The sequence below is a fragment of the Caenorhabditis elegans genome, chromosome IV (assembly GCF_000002985.6).
Source record: "Caenorhabditis elegans chromosome IV".
In the NCBI taxonomy this organism is placed as follows: domain Eukaryota; kingdom Metazoa; phylum Nematoda; class Chromadorea; order Rhabditida; family Rhabditidae; genus Caenorhabditis; species Caenorhabditis elegans.
In genome coordinates, this window is record NC_003282.8 from 922,627 (window position 1) to 946,692 (window position 24,066).

At 34.4% G+C, this 24,066-nt stretch overlaps 3 protein-coding genes and 2 non-coding genes across 5 annotated transcripts; 2 read left to right on the forward strand and 3 right to left on the reverse strand.

Moving 5' to 3' along the window:
* The first annotated feature begins 2,255 nt into the window (after positions 1 to 2,255).
* On the forward strand, positions 2,256 to 17,110 carry lgc-30 (Neurotransmitter-gated ion-channel ligand-binding domain-containing protein). Its single transcript, NM_067614.4, has 12 exons — positions 2,256 to 2,376; positions 5,756 to 5,891; positions 6,257 to 6,365; positions 6,866 to 7,079; positions 7,590 to 7,684; positions 14,016 to 14,102; positions 14,435 to 14,584; positions 14,724 to 14,799; positions 15,329 to 15,549; positions 15,987 to 16,157; positions 16,626 to 16,677; positions 16,725 to 17,110. The coding sequence occupies exons 1-12, from the start codon at positions 2,310 to 2,312 to the stop codon at positions 16,934 to 16,936; spliced, it is 1,590 nt and encodes a 529-aa protein (NP_500015.3). The 5' UTR covers positions 2,256 to 2,309; the 3' UTR covers positions 16,937 to 17,110.
* Positions 3,833 to 3,923, forward strand: F58H7.10. Its single transcript, NR_052897.1, has one exon. It is a non-coding gene; the product is annotated as an Unclassified non-coding RNA F58H7.10 (non-coding RNA).
* Positions 3,833 to 3,923, reverse strand: F58H7.9. Its single transcript, NR_052898.1, has one exon. It is a non-coding gene; the product is annotated as an Unclassified non-coding RNA F58H7.9 (non-coding RNA).
* Positions 7,784 to 13,199, reverse strand: F58H7.1 (Fibronectin type-III domain-containing protein). Its single transcript, NM_001356905.3, has 8 exons — positions 12,908 to 13,199; positions 12,356 to 12,460; positions 11,473 to 12,302; positions 10,773 to 10,849; positions 10,338 to 10,592; positions 9,413 to 9,650; positions 8,696 to 8,971; positions 7,784 to 7,997 (listed from the first exon to the last, which is right to left on the reverse strand). The coding sequence occupies exons 1-8, from the start codon at positions 13,071 to 13,073 to the stop codon at positions 7,866 to 7,868; spliced, it is 2,079 nt and encodes a 692-aa protein (NP_001343638.1). The 5' UTR covers positions 13,074 to 13,199; the 3' UTR covers positions 7,784 to 7,865.
* A 280-nt stretch (positions 17,111 to 17,390) lies between the features above and the next one.
* faah-3 (Amidase domain-containing protein) lies at positions 17,391 to 23,027 on the reverse strand. Its single transcript, NM_067616.3, has 8 exons — positions 22,912 to 23,027; positions 22,684 to 22,761; positions 22,245 to 22,418; positions 21,135 to 21,436; positions 20,329 to 20,507; positions 19,376 to 19,743; positions 18,764 to 18,899; positions 17,391 to 17,858 (listed from the first exon to the last, which is right to left on the reverse strand). The coding sequence occupies exons 1-8, from the start codon at positions 22,975 to 22,977 to the stop codon at positions 17,449 to 17,451; spliced, it is 1,713 nt and encodes a 570-aa protein (NP_500017.2). The 5' UTR covers positions 22,978 to 23,027; the 3' UTR covers positions 17,391 to 17,448.
* Positions 23,028 to 24,066: the final 1,039 nt, after the last annotated feature.

Sequence of the window (24,066 nt, forward strand, 5' to 3'; positions counted from 1 at the left end):
TTAGGCCTAAAACTTGTGGAGTTTAGGAATTTTGGGCCATATTTTTAGACAGAAAAAGAAAAATTTTAGCATATTTTTCAGAATTTTTATTTGAAATTCTTATGGCATGTAGCTTAAAATAGACTTAAAATTGATAGGTTTTTAAGAAATTTGACAAGTTGTAAATTTTCTTTTCAAATTAAAAGATTTAACCAATTTTAACCAGGTTTTAAGCAATTTTGAAAATTTTCCGATGAATTTTGCTTAATGTCTATTTTCAAACATTTTTAAGCTTGAAAAATCGAGTTTTTAATTAATTTTTTTCAGAATTTCAAAAAAAAATTTTTAGGATTTTCTACAATTTTGAGTCTTTTTTTAATTTTATGTTGATTTTTAGGTGAAAATTTATAACTTATTCAATTTTATGCCAATTAAGAAACAGTTTCCAGCTGAATTCACAAATAAATGTAAAAAAAACCAAAATTTCCAAAAAAAATTTAATAAATTTAAATGAAACAAATAAAAAAAAAAAAGAACATTCAAATTTTGATACTGTATCGATTGTCAGATTCAGCTCACCGAGAGCTTTTATTTAAGTATAATCATGACCTGTTTTGATCCATTTTAAGAAAATTTGGGTCTCGCCACGAAAACCTTCGGGTTACTGTAGTTTCGAGGCGAGGCCCAATTTTTTTCAAACTTGTGGCAACTTGGTCATTATTATACTTAAATCAGAGCTCTCGGTAAGCTTAATCCAAAAATACTACTGAAAAGTGTTTAATACTGAAATTCTTAATAAACTGGAAAGAATATATTTTTATGGCTCAAAAAAAGACCTCCAAAAAAAATTACCAAAAATATCCACATTTTCCAATTTTTTCCTAGGTCAGGGTACACAACAACAACAACTGCACACGAAAATTGACTTTTAAGCTTCTCCGTATTTGTGTCTTTTTTCCTTTTCATTTTGTTCTCACCCCCTAACCCCCTTTCTTCCTTGAGACCTCCTGACCCCCATAAATAAAAAGTAGTATGTGTTTTTTTTCAGTTGCTGTGAAAAAAGTTATTCTTCATGATTTCAAAATTTCTAGCCAACATTTCCAATTTAAAATTCAAATTCAGCATTTTTTTATTAGTCTACTCTTAAATTTTTTAAAATGTCAATTTAATATCAGTTTTTGAATTCATCGTAGTTTTGTTAGTCTACTCCTAAATTTTCAGAGCTCTAACTCAAAATTTCGTCAAATTCGCGGTGATTGCGTACTTTTGGGGCTACAGTAATCCAAAAAAAAAATTCAAAATTGATCTAGAGACTTTTAGTTGTTTGTGTTTAGTCTTATTTTTGACAGATATTTCAATTTTTGAATTGTCAAAAATCGAACTTTCAGACAATTTTTTAGTTCAAAAACTCCTAATGCTGGGATTCAAAAGTTTTCTTGCGCCAAGTTCGGTGTTTTAGGGTACGGTAGTCGGTGTTTGCGTAATTTTGGGGCTACAGAAACCCGGGAAAATTAGAAATAAAGCTAGAGACGTCTAGTTTTTTGCGTAAAATTTTGATTTTATGGCAAATTCAATTTTTACTAAAATTTAAAGAATAGCTCAGAAAATAAAACTTTAAAAACATGTCAGATTTTTTTTTCAATTTTTTTTGACTAAAAAAATTATCAAATATGTGAAATTTAAAGACTCATAAATTTACAAAGCACATCAAAAGTTCAAAGAAAAGTCCAGAAATTATATTCCCATACCTCTGAGAAACTTCTCATATGACACTGCCCTACGTCTGCCTTATAATTCAATTTTCTATTATTAACTTTTTCCCTTTTTATTATACATTCAATCTCTTGCTCTTTTTCACAAAAACTAATCCCCTACAAGCTCTCGGAGCTCAAAAAATATCCAAAAAATTCCTCCCGTTTTCGTCATAATCCCCTAATATACTCATATGACTAAAAATGCAGATTTTCCACGGATTTGGTTAAGATTTATATGTAGTTTTCCTGTTATTGGGGACAAAAATGTTCAGAGTGTTAATTGAAAATATTGAGATTTCTTTGGCAAAAAAAATTAAAAAATTAATAAATAAAAACATTTTTGAATTTTTTTGAAATTTTTTTCCAATTTGTTTCCTCAACTTTTTTAATTATAGTATAGCTTTAATTACTTATATTTTCCATATTTTTTACCAAAGTTTTCCCCGAAAATTCCCAAGTTTCCTCCTGATTTTCCTCGATTTTCCCTATTCTTCACCCAAAATATTCCTTTAAAAAATCTAATTTTCAGCATATCAACTAATTTTATTCAATTTCAAACATTTAATTATTTCAAAAATGCAATTATTATCGATTTTCTTCATGGCAACCATCTGGAGCTGCTGGGGAGCTCAGGAGTCGGAAGGTAAGTGGTTTGGCTCTTTTTTAGTGGGAAAATCTTGTTAAATAGTAGGATTTTTGAGCTGAAAATGTTCATGTTCGCAAAAATTAGCATTAAAGCGCATTTGCAAAAACTAATTTAAAAATATTTTTAAAAAAAGTTTAAAACAAGTTTTTTAAAGAATTTTTTTTTCAAAATTTCAGAAAAAAAGTCTCCAAAAATTCCCAAAAACCTTTCCAAAAGTTTTTAAAACCAATTTTTAAGCGTATTCGCAACATTTTGAGTCACTGGACATCCGGAAAAACACCTTTACAGACCGAAAATTAATCCGATCTGGCCCCAATTATCCCTAGAAAATGTGTGTTTTTTCCGCTTTATTGCAATTTTTGTTGTAATTCTTTCCAGTCGCCAAGAAAATTTGTCTAGAAAGCAGAGCACAAAGAGCACAAAATTCAACAAAAACCTCAGAAAAATAAAATCGGAAAAAGTGAAATTTTCTTGAGGGAAAAAATTGCAGGTGAAATTGAAGGGTGTAATTAATTTTTTTTTTTCAATCTTCAATAAAATTGGTTTTGAAATTCACATTTTTGCAGAGTACAATAGAGCAAAAAATCAATACAAATTTAAATTAAAAAAACGAAATTTTTTTAAATTTGTCTCAAAATTTTTCTGAAACTAAATTTCTGACTGACTTTTTATCAAATCTTTTAGATTTAGCATCAAATTTCAATTTCGGCTCAAAAACTAGAAGTCTCTAGCTCAATTCTGAAATTTTCTGGGTTACTGTAGCGCCATCAGTACGCAAACACCGAATTTCGATAAATTTTGAGTTAGAGCACTGAAAAGTTGAGAGTAGACTAATTAAGTACTAGGAAATTCAAATAGAACAATAAAAAATTCCAGGAAAAAAGTGAAGTCTCGAATTTTGTACGTTATTTGTATATAACATTGCGTGCATTTTCGCTGAAAAATTTTCAATAATTACTTTTTCTACCCGCTCGTCCCGTTTTCACGCATCCGTTAGTGTATCTCTTACATAAAGTTAAATTATTCATGAGAAGAGTGTGCTCACGGAGCACATAAAACATGGACCAATTTAATTAAGTTCAGTATTTGAAAAATGGAGAGAAAACGAGACAAATGTCGAACTTTTTGTCTTTTTTGTGAATTTTAAAAATTGGAAATTTGTCAAGGGACTTCCACATTCGGAATTTTTTTTTTGGTCTGAAAAAATTGTCTGAAAATACGCTTACAGCTGAAATTCAAAAGTTTTTTCTTCAAAATTCAGATTCCGCGCAAAATTTAAAGTTATTCTCAAAAAAGTAAAGGTTTCTAACTACCTTTTGGATTTTTTTAGGTTACTGTAGCTGAAAAAGTACGCGAATACAAAACGTGACTTTAAAGCAAATAATGTTTTTTTTTTCAAAATTTTCATTATCAAATTTGGATTCTCTATAATTTTGTTAGTCTACTCCAAAATTTTCAGAGCTCTAGCTCAAAATCTCGTCAAATGTCGTGTTTGCGTACTTGCGGTGCTACAGTAACCCGGAAAATTTCAAAATTGAGCTAGAGACTTTGTACGTTTTTGTGCATAACCCAAATTTTTGCAGAGAAACCAATTTTCAACCTTAAACCTAGTTAAACTTTGCACATGTTGAATTTTCCGACAGTTTTATCTTAAAGTTAATGAAAATTGGAACTCAAAATATTTCCCATTTAGTTTCAATACGAAATTCGAATTCCCCATTATTTACTTAGTAGATCCACTGAATTTCAGAGCTCGAGCTCAAAATCCCGTCAAATTCTATGTTTTGGGGTACGGTAGTTGGTGTTTGCGTACTTTTGGCGCTACAGTAACCCAGAAAATTTTAAAATTAAGCTAGAAACTGGCTTCTTGATTTTAAACCAAAATTTGTCGGAGATTTTGAATTTGAATATAAATATCTTAAATTTCAAATTCGAAAACAATTTGGAACTGATTTATTGAGTATTAATTTTCCAGAAACTAATAGCATGTTTCAAGTAATTTCATGTAGATTTAGTTTTAGTTTTTTTTAAATTTTCCATAGGTTGTTAGTATGCTTCTAACTTTTCATAGCTCTAACTCAAGTCCCGTCAAATTCGGTGTATTTGGTTACGGTAGTCGGTGTTTGCGTACTTGTGGTGCTACAGTAACCTTGAAAATTTCAAAATTGAGCTAGAGACTGCTAGTTTTTTATGTTCTCTTGCAACTTTTGTGCTGATTTTGAATTTTCTATGTAAAATTTGTAAAATCTTTTATATTCCGGATGAATTTTAAAAATTCCAAATTTTCGAGGCAAAACTCGTATCTCCAGTCATCCCAATAAATCAAATTGCTCGTCAAATGAAGTGAGAGGAGTCGTTTCTGTTTTTCTTTACACCAATTTTTCACTGCAAAGTTTATCCAATCTTCTTTTCTGCCGGAAGAGAATAGAAAATCACTAACAGCTGACTTGAAATCCTATTTATCACTTTTGAACCAGTGGATTTTGTCTTTGGAAAGTGGGGGAAATAAAATTAATAGCTTTTTGTGTAGTATTTTGTACTATTATACGAGAGAAATAAATTTGGGGAAAATTTAAATTTCAAAAAAAAAACTAATTTTTTTTCAAAAATTTCTAGCCAGCCACAGTGTCAATTACAAGGCTCCTCAAGCAGAAAATAGATTCTCAGAAAGGAAAATAAGCGAAAATTTGATTTTCTCAGCAGAAAAGAAGTGAAATCTAATATAGATGTGCTCTGTGAAGTGCATAGGATTAAATTTCCTGAGGTTCAAGGAAAAAAAGCAAAAAAATTCAAAAAGAATTTTTTTTCGGGGAATTCTGAAACTATTATATTTTTTAAAAAATGGGTTTTTTCCTATAAACATGTTTTAGCGTCAAGTTTCGGAATACACTCAAAAAACTAGGCACTTGTAGCTCAATTTTGAAAATTTCCGGGTTACTGTAGCGCCAAAAATACGCAAACACCGACTACCGTAACCCAAAACACCGAATTTGACGGAATTTTGAGATAGAGCTTTGAAAATTTAGGAGTTCACTAACAAAACTATGGAGATTTCAAAAAACTAGTATTAAATTTGCATAAAATTACTGGAAAAAAATAGGTTCCAATATGTTGTCGAAATTGAAATTCAAGATTTTTTATGTTCAAATTCCAATTTCCCGGCAAATTTAGGTGTAAACTTGAAAAACTAGAAGTCTATAGCTCAATTTTCAAATTTTGAGAGTTACTGTAGCGCCAAAAAGACGCAAACACCGACTACACCGTATTTGCCGCAATTTTGAGCTACAGCTCTGGAAATTTAGGAATGGACTAACTTAGACATGGAGAATTCAAATTTCGACATTAAAATTTTTCAACTGAAAACATAATTTTGCAGGCTTCATCCCGAAAAAACTAATAAAAAAGCCGCCGGCTATCGACGACACGGCGTTTCATCGGCGTCGAGCCCTGGACAAGGAAGACGGGGGACAAGTGATAGCTGATCCAGATGCTGATGGGGATCCACATGGAAGGTAGGACAAAAAATTCTACAAAAAAAATGTTAAGAAGAAAAAAATAAACACTTTTTTTTTCAAAATTTTCAAAATTTGGCAATTTTTTTTTGAATTTCTCAACTTTTATAACAATTTTCAAAATCAGCTCACCAAGAACTTTTATTCAACTATAATCATGCCTTACTCCCCCCCCCCCCTCCCTCCCCTCAAATTTGAAATTTTTTGGGTCCCGCCACGAAAACTACAGTAACCCCCGAGCATTTCGTGGCAGGACTCAATTTTCCCAAACTTAATGGAATCTAGTCAAGATTATACATTTTTGAAAGCTCTCAGCGCGCTGAATCTGAATTTCAAGTAATTTTTAATTTAAATAGAAATTCCAGACTTGCCACATGGATTCGTTCACATGCTCGTCACCACATTCCACTGAAACACCCACATACTAGAATAGATGTATTTATTTCTGCTGGATTATATCAAATTGTGGATTTGGTAGGTTGAAAGTCTCAAAAATTGATTTTACTAAAAGTTTCAAGTAATTTTATGTTAATTCAATATTTTTGAATTCTCCATAGTTTAGTTAGTCTACTCCTAAATTTTCAGAGCTCTAGCTCAAAATTCCGTCAAATTCGGTGTATGGGGTACTGTAGTCGGTGTATGCGTACTAATGGAACTACAGTAACTCGGAATATTTCAAAATTGAGCTAGAACTTTCTACGTTTTTCTGTATTGTCCCAATTTTTGCAGAGAATCTAGAATTTTCATCAGTTTTTTTTGGTTGACTCCTAAAATTATGAGTGGCACAAACTGTGTAATTGCCACTTTTTGACAGTAAATAAAAAATTTCAAAAAAATTTTGAAAAGTTTTATCATGATATTTCGCCATTTTAGACCATAGGTTTTTAACAATTTCCCCACTCGCGCTAATCCACCTTTAACGGTTTTTTCTAAAAATTTCCATCAAAAGTTGCCAACTATTCCAATTTTTTCAGGATCAACGCAACAATTTGGCTACAGTATCCGCCTACTTAGATGTTCATTGGAATGATGATTTCATCAAATGGAAACCGGAAATTTTCGGCGGAATCGAGCGAATTTTTGTGCCAATCAAGTGGATTTGGAAGCCCGAATTCTATATGTACCACTCAGTTTATGGAAGAGTTCCAGATTATGCTCCAGATGCTTCTGCCGAGTTGCACTATAATGGTATGGTTTTGGCTTAGGCTTAGGCTTTGGATTTGGCTCAAGCTCAGGCCTAGGCATAGGCTTAGGCGGGGCTGGGGGACGGAACAAAAAAACGAGAAGTTACTAAAAATTCCTAAAAGTCCAGAAAAAACTTATCATACTTTGCTCAAATTTCAAAGTTTCTGGGTTTCGCAACGAAAACTTCCAGGTTACTGTAGTTTTCGTGGGGGGGGGACCAAAAATTGTCGGAACCATTTAATTTTTATCAGTCTTAGCTCACTGAACGCTTCGAAATAAGTTTAATCATGTGATTGTTCCGTTCAATTTGAAAAATTATGGGTCTCACCACGAAAACTACAGTACCCCCGTTGATTTTCGAGGCGGGACCCATTTTTGGAGGAAAGCAGATCATGATTATACTTGTTTTAAAGCTCTCAGTGAACTCAATTAAAAACTATTACTTGAATTCAAAATTTTGAAGCGTGTTCATATTTTTAAAGGAATGTTCTTTTTAAATTTTAAATTTTTCAGGCCTTGTGCGAATGTTTGTGTCAATTTCTTCCAAGAGCTTTTGTCCGATTAATTTTAAACGATTCCCGTTTGACTCGCAGACTTGCTCATTTTCGGTAAGAATTTGTTTTTCTTTTAAAAAAATTTCAGAAAAAAAACGATTTTTTTCAAAACATTTTTTCTGCTGAAATTCTTACTCGACTTAACGAAATTAGTACAAATATTGAAAATTCATACAAATTTTCATACAAATGCCAAAATCATGAAAAAAATGAAGAAAAAGTGACAAAGAACCGATCAGAAAATTGTTGCATAATAGAGAAGGTGGCGAGAGAGCACGGCGAGCAGAGAGACGCAGACGAAGAGAGACGGGCGGTAGGAAGTGGAGATGAGTGGTGGAAAGTGCTGGGTCACGTTTAGGCAGCGGGTCTGAAAATAAAAACTGAAAAAAAATTATTTAAAAATTTCGGAAAAATTTTTTTTTTCGAATTTTTTCTTGGAAATTTTGTATTAAAGTTTTTGGCGGTTAAATAAATAATATTATTTTTGATGTAATTTTTGATGCTCACCAAGAGCTTTCAAAAAAGTAGAATCATGCCTATGTCCAGTGGATTTTGGGCAGTTTGTTTCTCACCACGAAGGGTACTGTAGTTTTCGCTGCGGGACCCAAATTCACACAAATTCAAGTAAAATAGGGCATGATTATACTTATTTTAAAGCTATTGTTAAGATAAATCCAAATGTGGCGGTGAAAGATTGCCAAAAACTCAAATTAAAAATTTACGGAAAACATTTTTGAGTTTTTTTGAAAAATATTGAAAAAAACAACTTTTTTTCCGGAATTTCAAATTTTCGTTGAAAGTTTTTTGCTTAATTGAATTCCGTATGTCATAAGCGTCAGTTTAAGTATAATCACGACCTATTTTGCTCGAATTCGGAGATTTTAGTGTCCCGCCGCGAAGGGTACTGTAGTTTTCGTGGTGGGACCCAACTTTTCTCAGTTTGCAAAGTAGGTTATGATTATACTTAAATGAAAGCTCTCGGCAAGCCAAATACGAATTATTAGGTCAAGTTTAATGAAAATCAAGTTTTTTTAATTTATAATTCCGCACTTCCAAAAAACTTACATCAGCCTCAAAAGAGTCCAACCCGATGAGCACAGAAGTCGAAAAGCACAGAGTACTATCACATTTATGCCAACTCGTGACATTTCTATCACAAAAATACATTTTCGGATTCAAGGCGCACAGAAATGGCACCGCGTCAACCTGATGCTGAGGATAGCGGTCCTCGAGACGGAATTTCACTTCGGTTTCGTTGCAAAATGGCTCTATTTTTACTAATAAATCGTTGTGAGCATACATTGGGCTCCGGGAGATTAGTAGAAATGGTGGCTCTGGTTTCTGAAAAATTTTTGGAATTTTTTTTATTTTGTCGAAAAATAATGTTCTCTTTTTTTTTGGAAATATTTTTTTAAAGTTTTTTTTTTTGAAATTCATAACAAAAGTCGTGCTTCAAACACCGAGAGCTTTAACTTAAGTAAACTCATGACCTATTTTGCTCAAATTTGAAGAATTTTCGGTCTCGCCACGAAAACTACAGTAAGTTTCGTGATGGGACCCACATTTCTTCAAACTCGAGCAAAATAGGTCATGAGTATACTTATTTTGGAGCTCTCGGTAAGCTGAAAACAAGTAAAGTACTAAACATTTCTTAAAATTGGGTCCCGACGCGAAAAGTTTGGCTTAATAAAGTTTCAGCCGAAAAAAGTCGGTTTTTAACTGATTTTTTCGATTTATTTTCAAAAAATTTTAGAATTCTCAAAATTTCAAGTATTTCCTTACCAAAACGCTTTCCTTTTTGTCATGTTTATAATCAAAACTCGTTGGAATCACGGAAACATCCACCAGTGGATGTGATGGTTTTGTAGAGTTAATCGCTGGAGATTCGACCAAAAAGTGGGCTTTTGACGTGTAATGGAATGGTTTTTTCTTCAAATATTCGTAGATCACAGCGTAAATTGCGTCGTCCTCCACCGGGACTACAAACCGACCATTCGAAGTCGCAGTGTCGAAGGTTTTCCTGGAAAATTTTGGAAATTTTGGATTGATAATATTTTTATTAGCCTAAGTTCACTGAAAGCTTCAAAATAAGTATAATCACGCCATAGTTTTGTTCAATTTGAAAAAAATTATGGGTCTCGCCACGAAAACTACAGTACCCGGGGATTTTTGTGGCGGGACCCATTTTTGGAGGACAGTAGGACATGATTATACTTATTTTGAAGCCCGTAATAAGCTGAGGACATTTTATATGCTCTCAATATTTACAAACTACGCAGGAAAAAAAAAAGTTTTTTTTTTCAATTTTTTCAAAAATTTTGGATTATAAATTTTTTATTAACAATTTGAAATTCAGCTTACCGCGAGCTTCAAAATATAAGTATAAACCCGCCACAGTTTCGTCCAATTTGAAAAGTTATGGGTCTCACCACGAAAACTACAGTACCCCCGGCGATTTTCGTGGCGGGACCCATTTTTGGAGGAAAGTAGGTCATGATTATATTCATTTTGAAGCTCCCAGTGTGCTGAATCTGATAAACGTAATTAAAATTTGTGAAAAGCACAATTTTCCTGGTCTCGATTGGATAATCCTCAATTTTTAAATTTAATATCTAAAATTATTTGAATTTGGCCAATAATTATTCAGATTTTCTCGCATTTTAACAAGGAAATGTTTGAAATTCCCCGTTTAATCTATTAAACTTACTTAACAGGCTCCTCCGTATCATTTCCGCCCAGTTTTTGCAAAATCAAAGTCACAATTCCATACTCCGACTCGGGAACCTCTGTCTCCACGACAAGCTCATTTTCCGAGAGCTGATTTTCGATAACCGATACTTTTTTTATGTTTCTGAGGAATGTGGTGCTTGTTGTGCCGGAAATCTCTTTGCACTCGGAGCCCAGGTGCTTGGTGAAGTCGCCAAAGCCTGAGGAGAGCACCAGGTCCGTGGTCCAACAGATTCTGAGAGGAAAACTTGGTTTTGGGGATGTTTTTATGGTTCAAGTAAAACAGGAAAACCGAAATTAATGCAAAAATTCAAATTTTTCATAAAAATCTACCCTGGAAACATTTTAAAAAATTTCAAAAATTTTTTTTATTTCAGAAAAAAATTTAAATTTTTTTTTAAATTTTGAAACTCACTTATGACATTTCAATGGCGTTATGTGAGCCTTAATATGATGTTTTTCCATCTCTTCAATATCGTATTTTTGATCCATCTGAAAATCAAACAAAACATTTGAAAAAATTTCAAAAAAAAAGTTCACCTAATTTTTTTTAAATTTCATAAAATTTAGTTCAATTACAGGGTTATTTGATCTCAGCTTACCGAGAGCTTTAATTTAAGTATACTCATGACCTACTTTCCTCAAATTTGAAGCAAGTTGGGTCCCACCACGAAAACCACACAGGGATACTGTTGTTTTCGTGGTGGGACCCAAACTTTGTCCAAAATGGTGGAAAGTAGGTCATGATTATACTTATTTTAAAGCTGTGGATAAGCTGAGCTTGAAAATCATGATATAAATGTGGCTTTTATGAAATTTGAAAAAATACAAAATAGTCGGAAAAAAATTTTAGCTGAAAAATTAATTCGAGAATTAAAATCCTAAACTCTCAAACTTTCGAAATTTGCTTTCAATTTCATTTTTAGCTTATTGTCAGCTTAAGGTCCATAACACTCAGTTTTTCTCGAAGTCGGGTCCCGCCACGAAAACCCCCGGGGTTACTGTAGTTTTCGTGGCAAGACCCAACTTTCTACAAACTGAACCGAACCTAGTCATGATTACACTTATCTTGAAGCTCTTGAAAAGCCAAATCCAATAAAAACTATCAGACCTACCGTAATCTCAATCGTAACAGAATCTTCGTCCCCCTTAAGCTTAATCTCCTCTTTCGTCTCAGAATGATCACAAATGACACGTAATTTGACAACACCAGTGGTCAAATTTGACCTCCGATCCATTTCAGTGTCCTTCCAGCCAGCGGTTATGTAGATGCTCTCAAAATTCTCAACTCCGTCGAGGCTCCGGTGCATTTTCACGTCTATTGCGTTGGCGTCGGGGGCCTGGTGGTCATTTGGGTTGTTTGGGCCGTTTGGGCTATTCAGGCCATGTTCATTTGAGGCATGTGTACCAGCCTGAACATTTTGGCTAATTGGACCCTGTAGGCCATGAAAACCGAAGGGACCATGTGACTGGGCTTGTCCATTTGCGTCGCTTTGTTCATGAGGTAACTGACGATTTGGGCTGTTTGAACCATTTGGGTCATTTAGACCGTTTAGGCCATTTGGACCGTTTGGACTATTTGGGCCATGGAACCCAAAAGGAGACCCAATCTGCCCATTCATGTGATTTTGGTCGTGAGGCACCTGGCTATTGGGGCCACTTAGGCCATTTGGACCGTTCAGGGCATTTAGGCCATTCGGGCCATGCGTAGGATACACTCCTACCCCAATCGTCGGTGGGAATGCTGGAAGCCCGACTAAGGTTGGCAGGACCATAGGCGGGCCTAACAGGCTTTCAGCAAGATTATGGGCCGCTTCAGGCCGTGGCCTAGTTTTGACCAATCTCTCGTCCTCATGGACCACGGTATGACCATTAATAGTGTTTTCGCTGCGAAACCGGACCCCGTACCAAGTGTCGGGTCGGAGGAATGGGATTGTGTAGCGGCCTGAAAGAGTATAGATTTTTTGGGCTCTTAGGTCTGCTTCAGGCTCATTTTACCTCTAGTGATCGTAAGCCAAAGCCCACTCAAATCCACTGGATTCACTCGCTTATTCGCCTCAATGTCAACAAGCTCAATGTGGATTTTTAGATGCTCCGCTGGCCCTAAAAACTTTATTTTTGGGCCAAAAATTAAATAAAGATCAAATTTGAATTCAGCACGTCAAGAGCTTCAATTCAAATATAATCATGACCTAGTTTGTTAAGTTTTGAAAAAAAAAATTGGGTCTCGCGACGAAATATACGTGGTTACTGTAGCTTAACGAAAACTGTTCAAAATGAAGGAAAGTAGGTCATGATTATATTTAAATGAAAGCTCTCATCAAGCTAAAGTCAATAAAACAATTAAAACCTATTTAAACTTTGAACAAAGAAAAATATTCGACTTTTCGTGCCGGGACCTAAAATTTTCTAAAACTTTCCAAAAAAAAAAATCTGAAATATTTTAAACCCAACCAAAATGGGTCATGATTCTACTTAAATGAAAGCTCTAATAGTAAGCAAGCTGAATTCAAAAATTAACAATTAATATTGTTATAGAAACCCTCTTACCCTGTTTAGTTGTGGTGATGATAACCTGGGTCTCCTCGACCTCAATATCCTCAATATGATCCACATCTTGATGGTCCGGAGGTGCGGAATTTGCAATAGTAGGGGAAATAGTGGTAGAAAATAGTAAAATAATTAAAATTGAAAATGAAACTTTTATAGATTTCATAGTAAATAGTTATGGTGCATCGCAGATAAAATTTTGAAATAAAAAAAAGAATTCTCGAAAAATGCTCTCCGCGTCCAAAACCCAAAAATGTATAAAGTAGGTCTGCCGTGCTCGCGGAGCCCCACACTACCGGAAGACGCTCATTCATCTTTTTTGTCGCATTCTTCGGGGCTCCTTGGGGGGAGGGGTTCGGCTCACCGTCTGCAGTCTCCAGGTTGCTCAAAGTGATTTTGGAGCAAGAAGGATGTAATTATAGGTATTTCTACATGTGACATGTCTCCCACACAGGAAGACGAATATTATTTAGGCTTGAAGGAAACTGGGGGAACCTGGTTTGAGATTTCGTGGTTCAATTTGTAAATTTTCAGCTTTAGCTTACCGAGAGCTTTAAGTTGAGTATAGACATGACCTAGTTTGCTTGATTTTAATTAATTTTAGGTAGTTTTCAGAAAAAAAAAAAGTTGAACTACCCTTTGAAAAGGCAAATTTTGCTTTTCCTCTATGTTTTACAAAGATTTATTCACTTTTTCTAAAATAAACTAGTTTTCAAATTTCAGAAAAGTACCATCATGCCCAGGATCCGCCCATTTTGGGTCCCACCACGAAACTTTAAAACCAGGTATACGGGGCAGCTTTCCCGGCGAGACCCAAAATGGGCAGAGCCTAGGCATAATGGTACTTTTTCAAAAGCTCGCGACTAGTACAATTTAGTGAAAAAATCTAATTTTAATAAATGATAATATTAAAATTAGAAGTTAAAATTTGGGAAAATACAACTTTTAGAACAATTTTTTCGAGTTATCCAAGTTTTAAATTTTTGACTGGCTCATAGAACTTGGAGCGCTTTGCGGTCGCGTTGCGGTGGAAAAATTCTGATTTGTTTATTTCAAAAAAAAAATATAATTATTAGCGGTAAGCTTAATACATTTTTCTACTTTCCAGTGTGGGTCATGGGCTTATCAATCGAATATCGTCAATTTGGTGGCAGCAAAGCAGGAAATTGCATTGGAGGATTTTTATGATAATCAGGTAATTTTAGGGATATCTCAAGAATCATTAAAGATATAAAAAAGTTTTCAACCAACAGATTGTAGAAAATGTTATGCTTAATATTTTATTAGTTTATAACTTTTTGATAGCTGCAATTCTAAAGGAGTTACTTTGAGCGAAAAGAAATAAATTTTGACAATTTGAAATTTTAGGTTTAAATGCCCATAACTCCTTTCATTCATAAGATTTTAAACAGTTGTTAACTAGCAAAATATAGAGAATTTAATTTTACAAAAGATATTAGTTAACACTTTTCTGATAACTCTAACGCCTAAAAAGGTATAAATGTTTAAAGGCACACAACTTTCCAGGAATGGCTCCTAACCGACGCTCGCCTCTTCAACGGGACCACCAGAAATGTGTCGGCGGCAAATGAATCTTTTTCCATGGTTTATATGCAACTGGATTTGAAGCGACAAAGTTTTTATTATGTATTCAACTTAGTGTTCCCGACTACTTTGGTGAGTTTTTTTTTCCAAAAGAAATTTTGAAAAAAAATTTTTTTTCGAAATTTTTTTTTAATTTAAGAATTCCTCAAGTACAAAATTTTTCCGAACGTATATAATAATAATTTCAATAATAAGTTCACCCATTTTGCAGGTATCTCTAGTAGCCGTTATCGGATTTCACGCTCCAATCAACGCGACCGGAAGGAGGGAGAGCAAGTTTCGGCTAGGTACTTATTTTTTGCTGTATACTTTGCACATTAATAGTTGCAAATTGTAGGTAGCCTTGTCATTATATATGGTTAAAAAAATTAATTTCTGGTTTTAAAAAATTAGCAAAAAAAAACAATTTCAAAATTTTCCCAAAATTATGTTTCATTTTCAAATTTTCTCGAGATTAAAAACTCATAATTTTCAGTATTTGCATTAGCATAAGCTCATCAAGAACTTTAATTTAAGTATAAACACGACTCATTTTGCTTCAAATCGAAAAAATTGGGTTCCGCCACGAAACCCCGAGGGTTACCGTAGTTTTCGTGGGGGGACCCAAAATAAAGGAAACCTACTCATGATCATACTTAAATTAAAGCTCTCCATAAGCAAAATCTAATCGTATCACAAAAATTGGATGAAAATTGGGTCTCGAAGCGAAAATTCTGAATTTTTGAGTTTTTGCATGCAAAATTGCTCAAACTTGCTCAAATTTAACAATGTTTTTTGCCAAGTGTTTCAAATTTTTACGCAAAAAATTGTTTTTAGGTATAATGACGCTTCTTTCGATGTCTGTCATGCTCCTGATGCTCGTCGGGGAAATGAAATTCGCAATGGAAAGTGTGCCCGGGCAGCGTGGTTCATTCTCTGATGTACCTTTAATGGGAATATACTATATGACGTTAATATGTATAGTAAGCATTGCCACGTGTACATCTTCGATTTTTGTTCATTTGGAAAAGTTTGCACTGAGGAATCCGAGTTGGCAGGTGAGCATGAAAGCCTGAAACCTAAAATAATGTTTTACGAAGCTACAGTAATTCTACAGTACCACAATAAACATACGTAATTGAGTAAAAGTGTTCCCAAAAACATTTGGATTTTTTTTAAATCAAAGCATTAATTTTTCATTAAATTGCTCAGTTTTAGATCGAAAAACCCATTTTTGACCAATTTCTTACAAAATTTTCAGCTTTAAGAGTTGAAAATCTCGATTTTTTAAGGAGTTCTACCTGAAAATTCACTTGACAACTTTTGACTGAATCAAAGAAGTATAAAAACTTTTACAGTTGAAAATAATAATTCTCCGGTCAATGCACCATGTGCACCAAACTTCATTTTTAACAGTATTTATTTGAAAAAAAAATTTTCTTATTGGAAATTTTTTAATAAAACTGAAGCAAACCAACAAGATTTTTTTATTCAGAGTGTCCCATGGTACATCCGATGGTTGGCTGCAAAGAAGCTCTTCTGCTGTTACGTTCCAAAATCTTTCCGTTATGATAAAGATGCATACAGCAGAAATAATAATGTTCAAGCAATATCATTACATTCAACACCTGATAGAAATGTTGCAAAGAATTTGATACCCAAAGAGGTAAATTGATTTTTTAAAAAAATATTTTTGAATAAAAAAATTATAAATATATCTGATTTATGTTTTAAAATATTGTTTTAATTTTTTTTTTTTTGGAAATCTGTAGATTCTAAATTTATATTTCAAAAATATCGCTTGGCAAAAATTGAAAAAATAAATTTTTTTAATTTTGAATTCCCGTCAAAAAATTTTACAGAAAATTCGAATTTTCCGACAATTTTTTTCTCAGAAAATTTGAATTTCCTGTGAACTTTTTTAGGACATCTGAAATTCCCGCCAAAAGGTTTCTCATGTCAGATAATGTGAAATTCCAGTGAAAATTTGTCAGCATTTTTTTTCTCAACAAATTTTCTCTCAGAAAATATATATTTCCCGCCAAAAATTCTGTAGTTAAATAGGTTACAAATTCAAGTTTATTTCGATGTCCCAAGGGTGCAAAACATGGTGCATCGACAATTCATTTTTCAGATAAACTTCACCGAAGTCAACCAAGATGCTCCATTGCACGATGTACTGGAAGGTTTGTGTCATTTACACTCCAAACTTCTCTTAACTTTAGCTTTGCAGGCCCTTCCGCCGAGAAAACGCAAAAAATCGATTTAATCGTCTCGTTACTCCGAGAAATAATCCATCTGAAAGAAAGAATTGGAGCATCCGGACAATTGGCTCCATATTGGGATCAAATTATATCTCGCTGCGAAAAAGTTTCACTTAGTTTTTATCTATTCCTTATCACTATCAATGTTCTCATGTTTTTGTATCCTGAATTGTGGTATTAGGATTTTCCTTCTTTTTTTTTCAAAAATTGACCATTTTGAAAAAATCAATTTTTTAAACTAATGGAAGTAATTTAAATTTTGTCCAATAAAAAAAAACTTTTTCGGGTCACAAGCAATCTCAAATATACATAATCAATTGTATTTTTTTCAATAATAAAGTAATTTTAAATTAATGTGCTCTATAATGAAATCAATTATTACCCAAAAAAATATCACAATATTCGAGAAATTTTTTTTTAGAAAATTCGATATTTCACGGAAAAGACTTAAGCTTAGGCTACGGCTTAGGCTCTGGCTTAGGTTTAGGCCAAGGTTTAGGCTTAGGTTTCGGCTTAGGCTTATGCGGTGCCGCGGGGGCAAAAAAATTTTTAATAAGCGATACAAAACCAAAAAGTTGATAAATTTTCATAAATAACTGGATGATTTCAAAAATAAATATTTTACCAAAAACCCAGAACATTATAATTTTTTATCAAAAACAAACAATATTTAAATTTAGAAAAAAAAGTGAATTAATGTGTTCTACTATACAATCCGATCTTCGCTTCCACCTGCTTCAACAATCTCAGACACATTTCTTCTCGGTACGGTGGAGTGGCAATTTGAACAGAAACCGGCAGTCCAATACAATTTTTGGATTCAGTCACCACCCTACGATCCCACGAATCTTCAGTCTTCATTTTTCGAAGTTCCACTTCATCCTCCTGTTTTTGCACGGTAACTGGCACAGTGCCAGCTGCAAAGTCTATCAGATTGTAGAGAGCCGGGTAACTGTTGGCTCCGAGGATTTTGTTGGGCATTCCGTGATGCGGGGGTGGGCATCCGAATGCTGGGCACACCAGGGCGTCAAGCTTCTTGGCACGCATCGCCAGTACGAATTCGTGACGGTAGTCCTCGATTTTTTCGTGCATTTGACGCATTTCTGAAGTGAAAAAATTCGAAGGTATTGATTTTCCGATAACAAAAAGTTTAAAATCGAATTGAGATCGCTGAGAGCTTTCAAAAAAGTACCATCATGCCCAGCTTTTATTCAGTTTATAAAAATTGGGTCCCACCGCGAAAACTACAGTGCCCTTCTTGGCGAGACCCACAATAGCCAAAACTTGAGGAATATGGGTCATAATGGTACTCTTTTGATACTTTCCGGTGTGCTAAAATCAAATTTTTGCACAATTTCCTAAAATTTTAAAAATTTGAAAAAAAATTCCAAAAAAAATTCCAAAAAAAAACAACTGTTGTATTTTGCATTTTGATTTCCACTTTTTTGTGCCCAACTCATTGAAAGCTTTGAATCAAGTATAATCATGACTAGTCTCCGCCTCCTTGGGTCCCACCACGAAAACTACAGTAACCCACCCCGGTGGTTTTCGCGGTGGGACCAAACTTTTCTCAAAACTGAGTGTAATTGGTCATGATTATTCTTATTTTGAAGCTCTCGGTAAGCGAACTTCAAATTTCGCAATAAAAACTACAGTTAAATAAAATTAAAATTTTTGGAATTTTTTGAAATTTCAAAAAAAATATTCAAAAAACAAACTAATTCAAAAAGGTTCAAGCTCCGTATTTTTAGGCTAAAAATGTTTTATTGCTTGTTGAGAGCTCTCAGAAAAGTACCATCATGCCCTCCATTCCTCAATATTGGATAGTTTTGGGTCCCACCACGAAAACCTCCGGGTTACTGTAGTCTTTCGTGGAGGGTTCCAAGTTTTCCCTGACCTAGTCATGATTACTCTTAAATTAAAGCTCTCAATAAGCTCATTTTTAATTTTGCAACAAAAATCTGAAAGAAAGCACGATATTTCAAATTTTTCCAAAATAAAAAGTTACCTTCTGTGTCATGTGGCAATTCCTGAATAATTTGGCGTTCCCTACGATGGTGCCAGTATTTTCTCAGAAGTCTTTGAATGAAATGTGGGAGCTTAGCTACTGGAAATCCAATATCTGCTTCTGGTGGGATAATATCCTGAAAGTTTTTTTTTGAAACTTAAAAAAAAGTTTTTCCGAAAATCGGGAAACTTCAAATCGTTTTCTCGTGTGTTTAATTTTCAAAAAAAAGATAGCAAAAAAATTTGCACTACCCTGGGTTCGAACTTTGGTGTTGTGCGCCGTAGGTATCCCTGTATACCCAGCTGAGCCACTACTTCCTACTGAAAAGTTTAGAGCTCAAACTTTCAGCCCGGCTTACTCAGCGGGGAGTAGAGATATCAAAAAGTTGAAAACTGACTGACAAAATATAGAGAATTAAATGTTACATATTTTTGTAGTTGACAACTTTTTTATAGCTAATCTAGTTGAGGAGATAAATAAGGTCAAAACTTTTGACTCAAAACGCTTGCAACTCCAGGGAAAGTGACGCTAGTAAAAAGTGATAAATTAGCAAAATATTTAAAATTGAATTCTACGTATTTTATTAGTGGAAAACTTTTTGAAAAAACTCACATTGGCCAAGCTATCCATCAAATAGAGCCCTCCATCGGCCGTAGCCCCGGCGCAAAAAATACTGTACATATGGTCCGGTTGCGGAACTTCAAATGGCACAAGCTCATGCCCGAGCTCCTTGAGCACCGCCACAGTCTCCCGTACAGCCCGTTGGTAGGCCGGAGAGGCCGTCTGGTAGCCGTCAAACGTGTAGTAACCGATTTTCAGCGGTTTTTCAGAGTTGTACAGGTTTTCTTGGAATTTGACGGGTGGCATGTACACGTCCTTTTTGTAAAGCAGTGGGTCATTCCATTTGAGCCGCAGGTACTCTACACAGACATCAATATTTTTTGCGATAGGCCCTTCGACGGAAAGGAGGAGCTGGCGGCCTGGAAATCAGAGTTTTCAAATTTTCATTGTTAAATTTGAACTCAGCTAACTGTGAGCTTTCATTCAAGTATAATCATGACCTATTTCCTTTCAGTTTCAGAAAAGTTGGGTCCCACCACGAAAAGTACAGTAACCCAAAAAGTTCGTGACGAGACCCGAAACTACCTTAACAGAAGGAGCAAGAAGGCATTTGATATTTTTCTGAAAACTCTTATTGTGGTAATTGTTTTTCAAAATTCAAAAAAATTTTTTGACAATTTTGAAAAACCTCAAAAATTTTGAAATGTTTATTTTCTTAAAATTTTCGTTTATTATGGCAATATCACCGTTTCAGCTTGTTTCTCAAAATAAGCAAGTCATCAGCTTTCAGAAAAGTACTATAATGGCTAGGCTCCGGCCACATTGGGTCTCGCAGAGAAAACTACAGTAACCCGGAAATTTTGTGGCGGGACCCGAAACTACACCAACTTAAAGAAAATATGGTGTAGTGGTACTTTTTTGAAAGCATTCAATAAGCTGAATTCAAAACTGTTATTAATTTTGTTCAAAAACCCCATAATTTTGATAATTTTCCGAAAATTCACCGGGAATCGAAGCAGTTTTTCCGAGCTGAGGCGACCTGTCCGAAGAACTTTTGAAACCAGCGAGCCCACAAAATGATGCAGGTGTTCTGATGCTTCCACCGACGTCTGTGCCAATTCCCAGAACACTTCCACCAAGGGAAACTAAAGCAGCTTCACCTCCGGAAGAGCCACCGGGGACTCTGAAATTTTTATATTTAGGCTTTGTTGTTTAAGAGTACGGTTTTTAAACTCAGCTCACCTAGACCTTCAATTTAAGTATAATCATGACTAGGTTTAGTCCACTTTGGGCCCCACCACGAAAAGTACAGTACCCCTCGAGGTGGTACCCAAAATTGTCAAAAATGGAGGGAAATTTGTCATGATGGTACTTTTTTGAAAGCTCTCGGTGTGCTGAGAACGAATGTTTACATTATTTCCGCAAATTTTGAAAATTAAACAAAAGTTTTGGAGAAAAAACTGAATTATTTTTGCTTCTCACAATTGAAAATGGACAACTTAATTTTGTATTTTGATTTCTGCTTTTTCGGGTGCAGCTCACTGAGAGCTTTCAATTAAATATGATCATGATTAGTTTGGCCCATTTCGGTCCCGCCACGAAAACTACAGTACCTTAGGCACTTTTCGCGGCGAGACCCAGAATTGCATAAACGTGAGTAATATAGGTCATGATGGGATTTTTTTGAAAGCTATCGGTGAGCTAAACACGAATTTTTACATTATTTTGAAAAATGTTCAAAATTTGAATATTTGAAACAAAAAAAATTGCCAAAATTGTTTTTTTTTTCCAAAATGTTTTCAATTCTAACCTTGAGTTATCCAATGGGTTCAATGTAGTACCATAAACTCCATTACTACATCCATAGCTCAAAAGAGCAATTGGAATATTAGTATGCACAAATGGCACAGCTCCCAGCCGAATCAACTGATCAACGGAGACCGAGTTGGCGTCCGACGGATTATTGATTTTTTGTGCGTATCCAGCCGTCGAATCCAAGTTTTTGACGTGAATCGACTCTTTTATGCTCACTGGGACACCGAAAAGCGGGGGCTTCTGGTAGTTTGGGTCCGTGGCGAGGTGCTCTAGGTTTTCCGCGATTTCTAGGGCTTCCTGAAAGAAAATAGGGATTTTGTACGGGTTTTGATTGAAAACTATGTGAAAAATTTAGCGAATCAAAAACATTGGTTCTGAATTTATGAAAATATTCAAAAAAAAATCAAACAAAAAATTTTTCCCCAATTATTTTGAATTTTTTTTCGAGAAATAACTTTTTCATCAATTTTTAAACCATTATTGATATAAAAATCTGACTTCAGCTCACCAAGAGCTTCAATTTAAGTATAATAATGACACGATTCGGTTCACATTGAAAAAAATGGGTCCCGTCACGAAAACTACAGTACAACTGGTTTTCGTGGCGAGACCCAACAGAGAGGAAAGTAGACATGTTGGTACTTTTATGAAAGCTCTCAGTGAGCTGAGAGCGATTTTGCAATAAACAATTTCATAAATTCGAATTTTTGGGAAAAAATATGAATATAAAAATTCCGAAATTTTTTTTTTTCCAAAGATGACTTTTCCATAAAGTTTTTTAAAATTAATTTTGATATATAAATATGAATTCAAATCACCAAGAGCTTTAGAATAAGCGCGATCATGGCCATGTTCCGATCGGTCAAAAAAAGTTGGGTCCCGTCACGAAAACTACAGTACCCCAGGTATTCGTGGCAAGACCCAAGATTCGTCAAACTGGAGAAAAATGTGACATGATGATACTTTTCTGAAAGCTCTCGGTGAGCTGAATATGAATTTGCAAGAAATTTTTGGGGAAAAAAAGTTTTTGAAATCCGAGAAAAAATATATCAAAGAAAAAATTAAATTGTTTTTTCAAACATTTTCAAAACTTCTTCATACTAACCTGAATGAAAAAGCACACACAATTAGTTTTCTCTGTAGACTCATAAGCTTTTCGCTGAAAAGCTCGCAGGGTCTCAACAGGTCCGATTTCTCCATTTTTCAGCGAATTTCTAAGCTCCTCGAATGGTTTCGCACTGATTTCCACGGCACGGGACTCGTCCAGTTTTTGGAAACTCTGAAATTAGAAATTTTATTGAAAATTTAAGAAAAAACAATAAACAATTTTTAAAATTGTTTTTCTGTTTTTTCAAAAAAAAAAGATATTTTCGGGAAAATAATTATTATCGATTTTCACAAAAAAAAAAGTTTCGAAAATAATCTAATTTTTAAAAAATTATTTTTCTTTTTTTTCAAAACTTTCGAAATTTGTCAAATCTCTTTCACAAATTGAAAATTTTGCAGTGTTCTCTTTTCATCGTATATTTCCCTACAAAACTCACATTTTTCGCCCATTCGAAATTAATTTTCCTATCAGCCGCTCGTTGTTTGATCAATGTCCTCAACTTTTGCTTTCGGTTCTGCAAGATTTTGAATTTGGCGCCAATATTAGCAAAATCGGGAGTTGTCAAGGGAGCGCGGAATATGAAATTCTGGGTTTGTTGGGTCCCACTACGAAAACTACAGTACCCCTGGCAGGGCCCTAAATTTCCATTATATCTTTCACTTACATATTTATCAATTAACTTTGGTGAAAAAAAGCCAATAATCACAATTGCGACGTAGAAAAACCACATCATTTTTAGCCAAGTTTAGAGCCAAGCGAAAAATTTTCAGCCAAAAAAATCTGAAATTATCAAGAAATTCCGGTGGGTTTTATTAAGAAATATTACACTAAGAAAAAACTAGAAAAAAACCAAGAATTTTATGATTTCCCCAAGTTTTTTCGCGGTTTTATCAGTTTTTCACTGATAAGACTAGAAATTTGAAAAAAATTTATTGATCGTTAACTGATTGGGGACTTTGAACTCCTTTTGGAAAAGTGATAAGAATGGTGATACGAATAGAGAGAATAAGAAAATTAGAAGAAGAAGAAATGCAGAAAAAAAGTGATTTTTGAAACTAAAAATTTTTGAAAATCAGTAAATTATTGCGGCAACGGCTGTTCGGCAAATTTGGTTTGTCGACAAAATCGGTAATTTGCCAATTTACTGGAACTTTTCAACTCCGGCAATTTGCAATTTGCCTAAATTTTCTAATTCCGGCAACCTGCCGATTTGCCGGAAATTTCAATTCCGGCAATTTGCCGATTTGCCAATTTGCCTAAAGTTTTTAATTCCGGCAACTTGCCGATTTGCCGATTTGCTGGGTATTTCAATTCCGGCAGTTTGCTGGAAATTTCAACTACGGCAATTTGCTATTTTGCCGATTTACTGGGTATTTCGATTCCGGCAATTTGCTATTTGCCTAAATAAATTTTTTAATTTCGGCAACTTGCCAATTTACCGGAAATTTCAATTCCGGCAATTTGCCAATTCGCCTAAAGTTGTTAATTCCGGCAACTTGCCATTTTGCCGATTTGCTGGGTATTTCAACTCCGGCAATTTGTTGGAATTTTCAACTCCTGCAATTTGCCATTTTGATGATTTACTGGGTATTTCAATTCCAGCAATTTGCCGGATTTGCCGAAAGTTTTTAGTTCTGGCAATTCACCGATTTTTGAAAGTTTCAAATCCGGCAATTTGCCAGTTTGCCGATTTGCCGGAAGTTTCTAATTCCGGCAATTTGCCGATTGGTCGATTGGCAGGAAATTTTTAATTCCGGCAGTTTTCCGAATTGCAGATTTACCGGATTCAGACAATTCGTTTTTTGGAAATTTCAATTCT